The following is a 15,498-nucleotide window of genomic DNA, read 5'->3' on the forward strand; positions in this document are numbered from 1 at the left end:
GTATCAAGTCATAGAATGTATTCGATGCTTTTCGCCTCACGTATTCCGTCGCTCTTCTTGCTGGTAAACCTTATGTGGATATATGCAACTCTCACTCTACCGAATACCGAACCTAGAACCTATAGTACCGAAGCGCTCCCTACCGGTGGTTACCGTTGGGCTCTGTGCTGCGATCTGTGCCCCCTCCTGTACCTTCTCAAGTAGGACGGCGCCCTTGATTTGGTCAACCTTACTGTACTTCTTGTTCCTTTGTGCGATGTCGTAGAACTCCAATTCGTTATCCGTGCCCATCAATGCTACAGTCTGTGTCAACTCGTCCAAATTCTCCATCAAGATAGGGTTGTTGAGCGAGCTGACGAATTCGCTCAGGAAGGTGGTATCAGCAGCTAGGGTGGCAACAGCAGCAGGGGAGATGCGTTTGATGTTATCGGCGAGGGGGAGGTCGAGGATGGCGGTGGAAGCATGTGACAATGCATCAAAGTAGATGAATTCCTTAATCTCTGTCGGCAGGGCTAGAAGCACCGAAGACATTATGTTGGAGAGATACCTAGTCAGCTCCAACATGTATGTCGAAGGTTCAGTCTGCGGTTTGGTAGCCATCCAATCGTACTCTGCTGTTTCGATCAAGTCGTCAATCTTGCTATTCACGAGCTCGAAGACGCGGTTTGAGGCGGTGTTCTTGGCTTTCGCGAAACGTTCCGTTGCCGCAAGGACGATAGGGCCTGTCGCTGATGGTGAAGAGCGCGCTTCGAAGAGCAGATCTTGTAGCTCCACACAAGCATTCTCGAAGTGTTCCAGATTAGTCAAGATTTGGACAATCTGTCCTGGATATTGACTGGCGAGCTTTTCTATGAGACTACCACAGACTTTCTCGCACAGTAGCTCATCCAGACTCGTCCTCAACGTCTCATCAATGATACTACTCTTCTGGAAGTAGTCGTCGCTGAACAGGTAGATTTGATTCAAGAAATTCCGAATATCGATGCAACATAGCGGGTACATCTGAGAGAATGGTAGAACACATGGGAATGTGAGTGGTTCGTTGGAGGCCGGAGGGTTGTACCAGGATACTGAAACAACCTTATCATACTCTTCGCTCGAGTTGATCGGCATAGGCATGTAGTCGTCGGTGTGTACAATCTCGAGAAAGTCCTCGCTGAAGCGGTGTTTCAGGAGGGTGGAGTATTTGGAGAAGAGCGTTAAGAGAAGGTCGTTCATTGCAGATACGGAGTAGCCCCATTTCTGCGAATGTGGTTAGCACACGCAATGCAGTGATGATGTCGGGACGTCACGAACCTCCATTGTCAGCATAAAAAGCGCAATACGGCCCTTGATCTTTAGGAGCAGCTCGTCGTTCTCGACGGTGTGGAGTTGGCTAGTGATGAGATTGATGGCGCTTTGACACATTGAGTCCCATAATTCGTCGACCTGTACACGCGTTAGCGATGCTTTACGCAAGTGAGCAAGTTTTTCGTACATCAGCTTGTGACCGCAGGTTGAGAGTCTTCGACATAGTAGCCTTCTCGATGATCGCATAACCAGCAATGCTCTCTAACAAGCTGCTCAAGTCGCCGCACTCCTCATCCAGCAAGTTGAGCTTGTTCGGTATGATAAGGTCTTTCTGAGTTCTTCGATCCGAGGCGTACTCTAATCTGAATTGATCGCTCTTACCGAGCGTCTCATTGATGTGCATCGCCTCAAATAACGGCGAGAAGTCTGTCTCATTTCCAGCTTCCTCATTGTTTAGCACGTCGAACTCGTCTGTCTCATCGGCTACAAGTTCGATTGCTGAGTTCAGTTTGAACTTCGAGAAGCGTTGGTCGGCCTCGGCGCGCTCTTGATTGCGCGTCCTACGTACATCGGTGTAGTAGAATGAGACCTCGCCCAAGAATTGCGCCGACTCGCGGATGCGATAGAGCCATGTACTCAAATCGTTCTTGACTGCTTCTCTGATTTGTTCTTGGGTTTGCGGTATAGATTTTTCGATCAAATTGGCGATCTTAAAACGGTTGATTTCCTTCAAATGGATCGTCTGCAGCTCGTCTAGCGCTCGTAATGCTGCATAGTAGTTCTTTTCCCTCAGCATATCTTGGACCGCATTGGCGATTCGCAGTACGTTTAAACACGCGTTCAGGGCTTGAGATGCTTCATCGATGTTTTGACGCACGCCTCGCGAATCAACGAGAGCTTTTTTCTGCTCCGCCAGCTTCTCAATGCTTTCTTGGATCGACTCGTTGAGCTGCAGGATCTCGCCACTCATCTGCACAGTCTGGTCTCGTATTCTGAGTAGTGAGTCGACTGAACTGACGAAATCTTGATGATTCGCATTGCATATTCGCTCAATCTCGCTTTCCCGATCGTTGGCATAGCGGTCAAATGTGATTTGTAGCTGGTTTGAGTAGCGTGGGTCCTTCATGATGGGGATCAGCTGGTCGATGTAATCTGATCCCACGGATGATTGGGAGATCTATTTCCGTCAGAACTTATAGCACATAGACATGTATATTGGGGTCATCTACTTGTTTGATGGCCATCCACAAGTCATCATCAGGGTCCAAGGCTGAAGGCATGATGGCGGTTGCCTGGTACGAGATGTCGCGTCCGATCGCAAAACACGTCAAGTATCGAACGAAGATCAGGTCACAATGGTCGTAGCTATGTCTAGTTCTGTTCTGATGTTGTGGTTGATGTTGCTCGTCGTCGTCGCATATGAAACGCGTACCTGGCAAGTCGGTGGAAATAACGCTAATACGGAAGTAACTTAGCTGACTTGGCGCAGCTCATAAGACCCACTTTCCCTTCTGAGGTTCAAATGTTTGAGACCGAAGCGCGATGATCAAACAGCTACAATGAATTGAAAAAGGATCATGGTTGTATGTGTATCTGCTGTGATTCAGTTACCTTTAGCTTCAACTTCGACGTACCGAACTGAAGCAGCGAAGTCTGAGGTCGGATGTATTGATCGTTGTCGAGTGTACACAGCAGAATATTCCACTGAAGTGCATACACAACCGCCGATGTCATGTCCAGCAATCACAGCAGAAAGGGATGGTCTTTCACATTTCTCCACGCGCGAAACATCTAGAATTTGGTTAAGTTCGGAACGTTCATGGCTTTGCAGAGACCAATGATCTGCGCGACGCGCCGCGCGCGCCCCACTTTCTGGAGCGATGACGGAGTAACCCCGCCGATTTCTCTCTACTCCGATCCGGAGTCAACGCCAAAGATATAATCTTCCCCAAACTTTTTCGCATCTTGGCAATTACTCTCAAATCACACAACATGGAGGCCATCACAAGTAAGTCAAGTGCATGATTGAGGCGAACTTCGACTAATTGATGGCATAGACAAAGTTCAGAACCTTATGGGCAACGTCAGCGGGGCTGCTGCTGGAGCATACAGCGGAAAGTAGGTGGTCGCTGAATATTTATTCTGGTAGAACTTAGCTAACTGGGGGGGCAGGACCGCTCTCTTGCTCGGTGCTGGTTTCGTGTAAGTCAATTACCAACTCATCCCAGTGTTTATCAATCTAACAACCACAGCACACGACCCACTGTTGACGTCCTCGCAAAGTCCGGTGTCAAGGTCACAGTAGCATGCCGTACTCTTCAGAAGGCTCAAGACCTGGCCAAGGGTATCCCCAACACCAACGCCATCAGCGTACGATCATATTGCTCGCATCTGCATTGCTCAGTACTAACAAATCCTAGCTCGATGTCAACGATGCCGACGCTCTCGACGCTGAAGTCGCCAAGGTCGACGTCGTAATCTCCCTCATCCCCTACACATTCCACGCGACCGTCATCAAGTCGGCGATCCGCAAGAAGAAGAACGTCGTCACAACCTCCTACGTCTCCCCAGCGATGATGGAGCTCGACGCACAAGCCAAGGAGGCTGGTATCACCGTCATGAACGAGATTGGTGTTGACCCCGGTGTCGACCATCTCTCTGCTGTCCTCACCATCGACGAGGTCCACAAGGCCGGTGGCAAGATCCTGTCATTCAAGTCATACTGCGGTGGTCTCCCCGCACCAGAGTGCTCAGACAACCCGCTCGGTTACAAGTTCTCCTGGAGCTCGCGCGGTGTGCTTCTCGCACTCCGTAACCAGGCTGCCTTCTACCAAGATGGCAAGGTCAAGTCTGTTGAGGGCCCCGAGCTCATGGCTGAGGCGAAGCCATACTTCATCTACCCCGGCTACGCTTTTGTCGCGTACCCCAACCGTGACTCCACCCCCTACAAGGAGCGCTACAACATTCCCGAGTGTCAGACCATCATCCGCGGCACACTGAGATACCAGGGTTTCCCAGAGTACATCAAGTGCCTCGTCGACATTGGTTTCCTGTCCGAGGACCCCAAGGACTTCCTCAAGGAGGGCGAGAAGCGCACATGGCGCGATGCCACCGCCAAGATCATTGGCGCATCCGGCGACAAGGACGAGGACCTTATCTGGGCCATCTCCTCCAAGACAAAGTTCGCTAGCACAGAAGAGAAGGACCGCATCATCACCGGTCTCCGCTGGATTGGTCTCATCTCCGACGAGCAGATTGAGGCCCGTGGTAACCCTCTCGACACCCTCTGCGCTACTCTCGAGAAGAAGATGCAGTACGAGAACGACGAGCGTGACATGGTCATGCTCCAGCACAGGTTCGAGATTGAGAACAAGGACGGCAGCAAGTCTGTCCGTACCTGCACACTAGCCGACTACGGTGACCCCAAGGGTTACTCCGCCATGGCTAAGCTTGTCGGTGTACCCTGCGCCGTTGCCGTCCAGCAGGTGCTCGACGGTACCCTGAGCGAGAAGGGTATCCTGGCTCCCATGAGCCCAGAGATCTGCGCCCCATTGATGAAGACACTTGAGGAGCAGTATGGTGTTGTGTTCAAGGAGAAGACTGTTCCTTTGTAAGGAAGTCGCCTGTGATGCACAATGGAAGGCAGATAAACGGTGATCATGATATGGTATAGACAAAAGCCAATGAGCTTTGAGATGACTGAATGAAAACATCAATCGCTTCCATGTCTGAATTCTCTTCTGAAAGTGGTATCTTTTCCTATTGTGATATCGCATCCGTCTGTACGCCACCTCTTTGTGATTCCTTCCTTAATCTAGACCAGCAGCCGGCGGCCTACCACCAACAGCCTTCTTCGGCGCCGCCGCACCTCCTCCTCCCATGCCTCCCCCGAACATACTCCCCAACATGTCGAACATGGGGTTCCCCTGCCTCGGAATCTTGATCCCAAAGTACATCTCGCCAATCTGATCCAACGCCTCGTTCCAGTTCACCTCCTTGAGATCCCCCGCATAATGGCTCTTGAGCTGCCTCCACAAACTCGGATCGCCCCTCTCCACGCTCAACAGCAACAATCCGAGGAAATTCAACAACGGTAACGAGGGGTATACGCGGAAGTCGGAGGACTTTGTGCTGACGGGCTGGGTAGGCGGATTCGGTGCTTTTTGCAGCGAGGAAGTGAAGAGGAGGTAGTGTTTGTTCGCAGCGCGTAGGTTGCCGGTTAGGAGGTAAGGCAGGATGCCGCGGGCGGCGTAGAGGGGCGCGGTGTGCGGGGCGTCGGATGTGTACCACGAGTAGTGGAGGGAGGAGAGGGTTGAGGCGCTGTCTTGGGTGCCGAGGAGGAGGTGGCGTTCTGCTTCGTAGGGCTCGAGGTCTATTTGGCTCTTGTGTCAGTATCCCCTGCTATTGCTATGGGGGCTAGGTTTGTGCATACCCTCTGCGTATAGTCCTCCAGCGACATGGTGTATTTCTGGGTCACCAGCTGGGTAATCGCCAAATCGACTGCTCCACGCTACCATCTCACCCACAAACTTCTTCTTTGTAGGCTCATCCTTGGGAAAAGCACGCAGAAGGCCTAGTAGTCGTCCTTTGCTTTCTGCATCTACCTTCACTTCCCCCTTGTTGTACACATCGAGGAGGAATATGCAGAGGTCGCCGCCTGAGCCGCCTTGACCTGCTTGGAGGAGGGACAGCGCGCCAGAGTGGAGGATGGAGGTTGCAGACGCCCAGTCTGAGGCTTTTGTGTAGCGGGAAGCGATTACGCGGAGTTGTTGGTGGGCTTCGTAGAATTGGCCTTCTGCGATTCTGGGTGGGGTTAGTCGTCTGCGCTACGTGCGATAAGAACGGGACCAATTACTTTTCGCGTTGTCGCGCAAGCGTCTTCTCGATTTTGGAGGCCATGTTGGGTGGTCGAGTGGCTAAGGTGGGGAGTTGCTCTGGTGTTGTTGGAGCCCTGTGAGCTTCTGGATGGTGTTCGGGAGCGATGACGCAGCGCTACGGGCGGCTGCTGAACCCCACATCAGCCGCATGGTCGAGTCCAACTTCTTTCGCACAATATTCATTAACATGTTCGTTACGTTGTTTACCACTGACTTCCTTTCAGGACGATATGCTTCTTTCTTACGACGCTGTTTGAGAATTGTCATAACGACTGGTCAGGCAAAAAGAGAAGCCCTCCTGCTTTGAGACACTTGAGTTGGACAGACAGTCGAACTTCACCAACACATTAAGGGCAAACTTCAGGAGCAAAAATCATGAGGTTTTTTGCGACGACCGGGACTCGAACCCGGAGCCCAAGCAGGCAACGTATAGAGCGTGGGAAGCTTGGATTTTACCCTTAAACCATCATCGCGGTATCATGATTAGCTAATTTGAGGTATACAACGGTTATATAACTATCAAAAGTCTGAAAACAAGGGGCGGTTAGCATGATCATGATGACGAAGTAACATATCGAAGGATTCAATAGCTTCAACAGCTCTTCCGCGTAACCGGAGCATGCTGATGGCGGGGCTGAGGTGGGACGAGACGACAGGAGCGGGGTGCTGGCGCTTATCCTGACAGGTCTCAAGGGGCCGTGGCTCCTCCGCATAACAACGGTCTCGGATCGAATTAGAACGCTGCATATAATCTGAGACCTTTTAACGATAGACAACCGATGGGGGCCAAAACAAGCCAGACTCCATGCGTAGGCAATGGCTTGCATGAGCGAGCAGGCTGACATTTCATATCAGCTCATCAACGCCTCAGCCTGATGACTTGACAACCCCTCACTTTCAACAGCTTTGACCTGATAATTGTTTAGAGTTATTCATACCAATATTCTAGAAGATATATACGTTGTTCTTCGTCAAACACATAGCGACATGGTCAGCGAAACCGACGTGGCGACAGCTGCGTTGGCTATAGCGATCTCAGCCTTGGTCATCGCAGCCGGTCAACTTATCGCCCAGCTATTTTCGACTGCAGACGGTTACCGCAGATGCCAGCCTTCTGTCATTGGAGAGTGGTATAAATTGGTAGAATTGAAGTTCCGGTGGTGAGTGTGCTGATCATGTACTGGCCGCACCAAGATCGGTCTCAGATGTGCTGATTTAAGTAGGAGCTCATTTCGATATGAAGTCAAGGTCACGACACCTCACTTCGAGATTCGCCCAATGGCTGATTTCGAAGAGCGCGAGTCTTTTCTATTGGACCAGAATAAGCCCCTTCCAGAGTTTCCTTGGTCTTTGTTTACACTAAAGTCACGATACCTGGCCTATCCTTGGAAGCCAGCACCACTCCTGGGTACTCAAGGTTCGCGCCGGGGCACTTTCTCTGATGACAGAAGGAAATTTTTTGGTAGAGTTACAAAAACAGCGACGGCCGAACACAAGGCTTACACACGCATAGATAGTACAGGAGACGATGTTCCTACGTGGGTAGCTTTACTGAACGATGCCCACAGCTGCCAGTCTGTCGAACTTCGTCTCCGTGTAGACTACAATGTTCCCCCATGGTATTGGAACAGTGATATAGCACCCATATGTATCACAAGTAGGTTTTCGAAGGTCAGAGTGTGCTGAGATATACTGATTCGCAAATAACTTTCATAGGGAAAACCCGTTCTTGGGACTTCATGCCGCCGGATATCGTGCGACCAGTCTCTAGCACAACAGTGGGCGATCTAATCACGATGGCATATCGTTTAGGTATGATATGGTCAGACTTCCGACTTGATGAAGGCAAGATGCGTGCTAGCGGCAACGGACGAAGCTTCTCCGCATCGATAGTACGCGGTATGGGGCTGGTCGTTGAGTATAGTGGGAACGGGTCCTATAGAATTTGGGACGGGGTAGATAGTATACTCAGTGTCGCTGCTGATAAGGTACGTCATGTTTCATCCATGGATACAACGATCTGTGAGCACCCTTGTTGAACGCTAGGTTGATCCCCAAGCTACTGTTTCTGAAGCACCCAATGCGACATTGGACTATTCAAGATATGTCACAAGGCGTTGCCTACTTGCAAACCTAGCTTACGAGCATAAGATGACCTGTGGGATCATACCTGCCAAGCGCAATACGGTCAGGGGCAGGGATCTACTTTTGAGGACTACACAATCGCCTCAGGATTTGGAACTCAAGCAACCATTTTCAGTTCTCGACATATATGGGGATGCCAAAATAGCTTTAGAAGCAAGTTTGTCGCATCCAGATCCGGCTCATAGACTTCCCGCGTTCACGGACGTCATGGGATTATGGGGCAATTGGATCCTCCTCGAGAGCCTTGGTACGAACAAAATCGACAACCCATTTCCCTTCCCATTAACAACGATGGGTGAAAGACCAGAGTCACGTCACGTTTGGAGGTCGGAGCTTAGAAAACAAGAGTCATCGCTCTCAGATACGCGTAAGCGAGTGCTGCAGTTCTACGACGACTGGGAACTCCATGATCCTCAAAGATTCGTGAATAACTACCGGCTTTACACGACATCAGATCGTCAGTTCACATTCTTCAAGAAGGCGTTTGACGACACAACAGCATACTTTGATGGAACTTCGAAAGCCATTGACCCAGACTTCTCTGATCGGACATACGAACTACTTATAAGTGCGCACATCTCCGTTAACGCACACAGTGTTGAACAAGCCGAGAAAAATGTCAAGAACAAGGTAGTACGGGAAAATGACTCGCTTCCGGACAGTCTAGATCCAATCTTCAAAGAGCGCGCTTATATTTACGCCGAAAATGTACCCAAATTTGTGGAGGGTATGAAGAGGAGTCGGTTCCATGATCCCAAAAAGAATATCTCGTATGAAGACATATGGTGGATACTGATGATGCGCCTCCATGCGTGGACTATGAGCGTCAACTGGGTCGATGACAGAAGAGGCGTGAAGATCCCGAGCGAACACTACTATAGTCCAGCTCGAGTGTACATCTTGTAGAGCAGGCTCTGCCTCGTCTGGATACCGATGGCGCGTGGTGAAGGGGTTAGATTTGAGGCGTATTTGATGAAAGACCATGACAGTGTATAGTTGGGTCAAGACCGCAAGTTACAAACGCACGTCGTCACGATATTGCAAACATATGAACAATTGTAGGGGTGAGCGCATTGCTCAAAACATGCATTTGTCACAATGCCTAAAGGTATCCAAGAAGTGAATCGTAAATGGTCGTAGCACAGCCGTCGTGTCCGAAAGACCCAGTCCACCGATAATCGATGGTGTAGAAGAAGAAAGCCCAAGTACCTGTCCCGATAGCCTCTAAACCCCAACCTATGCCCATATACACCTTTTGTAAACCGCGCAGCTAAGTTCCTGTAGCATACAACCAGCCATCCCTAAGCAGATGGAGAAAGAAGAAGAAAAAGTAGAAAGAGGTGCCTAAGCAGAGGCAGTGAAGTCACGGGCGTGGGCACGCTTGTTGACGGAAGCGACAGAGGCGAGCCTGGGACCGGGCGCATCCTGGATGGTCTCACCAGCCTCATGCCAGTAGAGGTCCCACTGGAGGAGCTTGTCGCTGGAGTGGTACAGCTCGGTACCCTTCTTTCCAGCGGGCACCTTCTGGCTGTCGTCACCGCCGGTGACCTTGATGTTGAAGGCCTGAGGCCAGAACTGGCGGTTGCTGACAGGGCCGTTGTTGTGGATGGAAACGACCTCAGTCCTGAGGACGTAGTTGCCACTGGGGATCTCCTTGGGGATAGTGACGCTCTGGGTGTTGCCGTTGTCGTAGAAGATGGCGTCGGTGCCCCAGTAGCCGACCTCACCTTGAGGGTCGCCGCCGGAAGAGTAGCGGCCCTTGCGGTAGTCGATGAGCGCGCTCTGGTGGATCTTGAAGAACTCAAGCTCGGTCTTGTCGACGTTCTTGCAGTCGCCGTTGCAAGGAGCCATGTAGGTGGCTGTCCAGCCGTGGTGGGAGCAGTCCCAGCCCTCCTCGCCGGCGCCGCAGGTACCCTCGTGGTGCCAGGTGAACTTTACGGGCTCGCCAGCGGGGGCTTCGACGGTGTATGGGGAAGGAGAGGCATCCTTGTGGGCAATGATGTCGGGCCTAGAATTCAGTCAGTACATGGAAAGAAGAATTTACTGGGGGTGGACATACTGGTTGATCTCACTGCCGTAGATGGGCTGGTATCCCCAGCCCTGGTTGGTCCACCAAGCAGGCGACTTGTTACCAGGATCCTGCTTGGAGGCCTGACGGAAACCTTCGTAAGTCTTTCCTCCAGCCTCGAACTTCTCGACGGAGGTGTGGCCGGCCACGGCAGAGATGAGGGCAGCTACAAGAGCGCCGGTCTGAACAATCTTGGACATAGACATGGTTGATTCGTTTGTTGGTTATAAGATGAGGTTTCTTTGCAAGAGTTTTTGGGTGGTTATATGTTCAAAGAATGTGAAGAAAGTGAGTGACTCGTTGATAGCACCGGGCTATAGAAAGAATGACTGGTCAATGAATGACTGAAGAGAGTGTGACTTGCTTGTTGAGAGCGTGGAGGATACGTTGAGCAAGGGCGAGCAGTCCTTATGAACACTTGCAGCAAGACTCAGCCAAGATGCAGCCAACGTCCAGAACATCATTTCAAAGGCGCTTACTTTTCGCCCCGCCTTTCCCGGCGGCCGTGAGGGGTTTGCACGGTCGCTTCTGATGTCTTTGACGTGCGTCGTGCTGACCATAGAGCTGCGCCGGCGCTCAGCATGTGGAGAGTGTGCCTGACGCTAATGTAGGTACGAGAGGACTAGTCTGTTCGTTACGACGACTGGGTTCGCCTGGTGTGTTGGAGAACACACTCGCTACCGCGGGTTGTCATCTGAGCGCGTATGTCAGCTGTAAAGATGACGAAGCATACCCCTTCTCTTTGCATCGTGCTAATATTGTCACGTCGCTGGCGGTGTCTCAGCCTGCTGTGCTATGCTCATCCCCGAGTGGAGTTGGCATACGCACTCTCGTATACCGAAGCCCGGACACAGAAGCCTCAAAGAATTTCGGTGGATCTCGGAGAATACCGAGATCACCTAAATCAACCAAAACGACGAATCAGATCGCTGTGATGTCATGTGAATTTGCGTTTGAAATGACTTGGGCTGTTTTTCTCGTGGTCGGATCGCCATTCGGCTGTGAGTCGTGGAAGCAGGGGTGTATACGGGGCTTCCGCTGCCGCACAGCGCCGCTGTTTCAGCCACCAGAGGGCTATCGATAAACAGCCTATCGACAAGGCCCATCGCCTCCCAACACATGCCGGGCGCATGCACAAACTGTGGTTCACTTCTGCGACGAAAACGTACGGGTGTTTCGAGAGAAAGTCGTGCTATGTTTCAAAGAATGCACCCTGACGAACTCCCACCGAACACACATTTGAGATTGTAGCCATAGCACGCTTTCCGGCCTTCCTGGTAATACGAGGTACACGCATGAGCACTGCCGAAAAGCCTTGGTATTTTTCCTCCTCTGTGGCCCAGATGCTGGTACTCCGCTCAGGGATCGACAAGTCGCCACGAGCAGGCTTGACCTTCCTCCTTGAGTTGTGCACCCGTGTGATCCGGACGATGCAGATGCATGCGAGCGTTTCCCGCAAAGTGTACGATGCCGTAGTAGCGCTCGGTACGGGATAGTTGCGGTGTCGGCAAAACTTACTTACGTGTAAGACTTGTCAAAGCGAAATAGCAAAATGATCAGTAATGTCGCAAATAGCCAACCAGCGCTCCGTTGTACCGACACCTCTTTACCATCATATCCGTACTGCAACAGCCTTGGTTGCCATCTTTTTCTCCGGTTTGAACAAGCGAAAACATGCTGGCAAACGTAGAATTTCTTGGTCAACACCTAGAAGATTCGGGTGTTTTCCCAGCGTCATTTGGTGGCGCTCTCCATTTGCAATTTGCAGCCTTGTTGTTGGCCAATAGTCGTACGATTGTACCATCGAGCATCAAAAGCAAGTCCGTCGACAAGTTCCTTGTTCATCCAGAGACACCCCGCTCTCGACAGCCTGCATGATGTTTTCTTTTGATGAGCGATTCCATAGGCCTTTTGCGACAATGACTGCAGGATCGTCGTCCGGCACGGCTCTGCAGGCGAGAAATGCACCCAAGTATTGATTTTCTGCCCTGCTACCACGAAAATCCCATCGTGAGCGTCAATATTACGACCGCACTGGCTTTGATCGACGTTTCCTGCAGCTTTTCAAGGTGCACTCTGTGGTATGCGACGACGTCATTACCGCCCCGACTTGCAGTCCGCGGCAGGGTTTAGTGAAAAGCTCCTGGAAGTGTAAGAAATACCGAAGATGAGAAGCCCGAGTTCGATCAAGCTCCAGGAAGCACTTGTCAGCAGTCGGTACGTTCAAAGTGTCGTCATGCCGTTGCTGCAACGGCGATTGCTCCGACGCCGTTGATTGCATCGTGAGCAAATACACACGTACTAAGATTGTGGTCGAGTACATACAGTGAGAAGCTACATCACCTCAGCATCTTGTCAGCAAATCTGTGCTCAATTATTCAGTGTTTCCTTCTTCAAATCTCCAATCATGAAATCGTCTTGCCTCGACAGCGTCGTTGATGTCACGTTCCGGGAAGTCGTTGTTTTCGAATAATGCTCCCAAGCATTGGCGTTCCTCTTTTACTGCTTTGGTATTCATGTTCACTATCGGTCTCACACTCACATCATATCGACCCGGGTCCCATACACATAGTTCGGGTGCGTCTTCTTTCGTAGCTATCGCGCAGACATGTTTCTTTCTCGCGCAAAGGTGGTAACTCTACGCGACAAGATCTGCGAGGCGCAGGCGAAGGTGCAGGTGAAGGCGCTCTACCAGTCGTCCTGGACCCTCTGTCGGGTAAGGGAACACGTCGGCTTTGACAACTGGCTACCCACAATGCCATTGTTTTTGTTGTAGCCAGCGCGCTAGTGTGCAGGCGTATCGAGCATCGCCGAAACCTGTTGAACACCGAGACTACTACCATAATCCTGTATTGCTTCAAAATTGTCGGCTTCATCATCTTCTCCATCCGAGTCTCCACTGGCTTCGGATTCATCTGTGATAATTTCGTGGCCTGAATTTCCGCTGTCTTTCATCTCATCTGCGACATCCTCGCTGTTCTGAGTTGTCTCTGTTATTGTCGCAAATGCTTGCATCGCCTGCCAGACCGCTGTACCCACTCGTGATGCTTTCTTTTCCTCCTCTTCCCGCCTTGGGTAGATATCGAGGTTCATGAGCATCAACGCAGGACCACAAGTGTAAAATCTTGACCAATCCTAAACCACCGGCCCAGATCCTGCTGCCCCTCTATATTGATACTTGCCTTTAAACACTGTGCTGTATCGCCTGTCAAACTGCTTCGAGAATAGGCATGCCCGCTATCATGCGTTCGCTCGCTGTTGCCGCTTCGGGAAGACGGACTACTGTGGTGTCGGTGAGTCTAGGGCGTCCTGATTACCTTCGAAGATGGGACTGTCTCTGAGAGATGTCATCATGTTGTTCCAGACGGTTGTACAGATGGATAGTATGGCGAATCAGTCAAAGTAAAAATTGTTCTCACCCGCTAGTAACCACTGACGAAGTTGTCCGAGCAAAGTCAGTGACTCCCGTTGCGACGTTGCGGGAGCGCCACTAGCACTTAAAGCTTTGGATCGAACGAAGCAATAAATCGAGCCATTTTCACACACTCAACAATACGTATAGGGTATGCTCGTTGTTTCCCTGACTTCAAGGCCGCATCCCGTTGTGCTCTCGACTCGGTATCGATTCCAAGGTATCCGCATTGTTTCAACGTCCACGCGAGCCAGCCAGCGATGTAGTCGACATCTTTTTTGTAGCAGCGATACGCTAAGGATGACGAGTTCTTTTTCAGCAAATTATTCCTCGTTGAATGGCCCATGACGATAATAGAGAATCGACAAGTCGCCTGCGAGTTGGCTGTGGAAAGAATTCGTATCTGTTGTCTCTCTGCACTTGAGCGCAAAATCTATGCTTTAATGGGGAGAATTTGTGCCATAAGGAGTCGAAAAGGGGGTAAGACGGGATTTAGTCAGGTATCAGGACTTCTACCGTCGCGTGCGGTGATTGCCAGGAATGGCGGAGCGAATCGGCCCGCTGTGATCTACAATAGCGAAGTTATCGCTGAGGAGGTAAATAACAGGTGAACGGCGGAACGGATCAATCCAAGTTCTGCCAAAGCCCAGCTGCATGAACGGATCTTGGTTTTCTTGTAGTATCGTTGTCATAAGCGGCTTGTTGTTCAGCAATGGAGTCCCCGCCTTTGAGAGACTGGGTTTCCAATCGATCAAGGATGTGAGACGACGAAGTGCTAAGGCCTGATAATGCTTAAGATTGGGGGCAAGATCCACTGCGAAAGTTGCCGGGGGCACCACGTACTCCACACTGTAAACCACACATACTCGGAAGCTTGCTCTCTTTTCATCCGTCTCAGGACGTCTTCCAAAGAACGCTACTACGCACGTCTTCGGCCGACGGCTGGACCTGAAGCGGGTTGATCAAATTGGAGGATGACAGCAGTGAGAGACGCTCGCCCCAGAGGTTAATTGCTGATGTGTCCGTAGCTGCAATCCAGACCAGAGCTAAAAGAACAGCATGCGACGACCGTTCAGTGTTACTACAGCAGAATCCCAATGTGGGCATCTAGATTGTCGCCGACGAGATAGTGAAACGACGCACGACTTGGTCGTGGGAGGTTTGTGTCAAAGAGCTTTGAAACATCGTTAAAGACGTTAAAGGCGGTTGGGCTCATAGGACGTTGTCGACACGACGCGACGCGAAGTCTTCTCCGAGTGACAAGTGGGGCCATTCTTTGCTGTTTCCAACTCCATCAATTCCACGCTCTTAGGCATCGCGCGGTCACCGCTCGAACTTCGGCTTACTTCACTGGACTTCCTCTCAATTCTCGCTTACTGTTCCAGCGCGCGACTGCAGTTCGAAGCGGGATGATATGCGCGCACATGTACATCCGTGGAGCGGCACAACTCTTTGGGCGCAGTGAGCGCAACTTTCCATCAATCAGCTAGAGTATCGCCCACATACGACATGCCATCGCCATTGTAATTCTATGCACCGGTTAATATACGCCCTCCAGAGCACAAGTCTAGACTCTTCGTCGTGACGTGATGTTGTACATTCAACGATGACGTTCGATGACGATCTTATCAAATCCTAACCCCACCAGAACCCGCCCCTACAATTACCCTCTGCGATCGACAGAAATGTTCAGAACAATCACCAGA

At 51.0% G+C, this 15,498-nt stretch overlaps 6 protein-coding genes across 6 annotated transcripts; 2 read left to right on the forward strand and 4 right to left on the reverse strand.

The window, feature by feature from the left end:
* Positions 1-96: 96 nt before the first annotated feature.
* Positions 97-2,570, reverse strand: GT037_009218 (exocyst complex subunit sec15-like protein; the record flags this gene model as incomplete). The annotated part of the gene is made up of 4 exons (XM_038934265.1): positions 97-1,242; positions 1,297-1,428; positions 1,478-2,467; positions 2,520-2,570. 4 exons carry the CDS (start codon positions 2,568-2,570, stop codon positions 97-99), a joined length of 2,319 nt encoding a protein of 772 aa, XP_038783067.1.
* Positions 2,571-3,282: 712 nt separating this feature from the next.
* GT037_009219 (saccharopine dehydrogenase) lies at positions 3,283-4,904 on the forward strand (the record flags this gene model as incomplete). The annotated part of the gene is made up of 5 exons (XM_038934266.1): positions 3,283-3,298; positions 3,348-3,408; positions 3,463-3,492; positions 3,543-3,660; positions 3,711-4,904. 5 exons carry the CDS (start codon positions 3,283-3,285, stop codon positions 4,902-4,904), a joined length of 1,419 nt encoding a protein of 472 aa, XP_038783068.1.
* Positions 4,905-5,099: 195 nt separating this feature from the next.
* On the reverse strand, positions 5,100-6,189 carry GT037_009220 (duf-domain-containing protein; the record flags this gene model as incomplete). The annotated part of the gene is made up of 3 exons (XM_038934267.1): positions 5,100-5,662; positions 5,723-6,093; positions 6,146-6,189. 3 exons carry the CDS (start codon positions 6,187-6,189, stop codon positions 5,100-5,102), a joined length of 978 nt encoding a protein of 325 aa, XP_038783069.1.
* Positions 6,190-7,154: 965 nt separating this feature from the next.
* On the forward strand, positions 7,155-9,218 carry GT037_009221 (uncharacterized protein; the record flags this gene model as incomplete). The annotated part of the gene is made up of 4 exons (XM_038934268.1): positions 7,155-7,327; positions 7,391-7,824; positions 7,884-8,155; positions 8,214-9,218. The coding sequence occupies 4 exons, from the start codon at positions 7,155-7,157 to the stop codon at positions 9,216-9,218; spliced, it is 1,884 nt and encodes a 627-aa protein (XP_038783070.1).
* Positions 9,219-9,656: 438 nt separating this feature from the next.
* On the reverse strand, positions 9,657-10,586 carry GT037_009222 (glycoside hydrolase family 61 protein; the record flags this gene model as incomplete). The annotated part of the gene is made up of 2 exons (XM_038934269.1): positions 9,657-10,320; positions 10,372-10,586. The coding sequence occupies 2 exons, from the start codon at positions 10,584-10,586 to the stop codon at positions 9,657-9,659; spliced, it is 879 nt and encodes a 292-aa protein (XP_038783071.1).
* A 2,578-nt stretch (positions 10,587-13,164) lies between these two features.
* On the reverse strand, positions 13,165-13,473 carry GT037_009223 (uncharacterized protein; the record flags this gene model as incomplete). The annotated part of the gene is made up of 1 exon (XM_038934270.1): positions 13,165-13,473. The coding sequence occupies one exon, from the start codon at positions 13,471-13,473 to the stop codon at positions 13,165-13,167; it is 309 nt and encodes a 102-aa protein (XP_038783072.1).
* Positions 13,474-15,498: the final 2,025 nt, after the last annotated feature.

This window comes from Alternaria burnsii (assembly GCF_013036055.1).
Source record: "Alternaria burnsii strain CBS107.38 chromosome Unknown 700, whole genome shotgun sequence".
In the NCBI taxonomy this organism is placed as follows: Eukaryota; Fungi; Ascomycota; class Dothideomycetes; order Pleosporales; family Pleosporaceae; genus Alternaria; species Alternaria burnsii.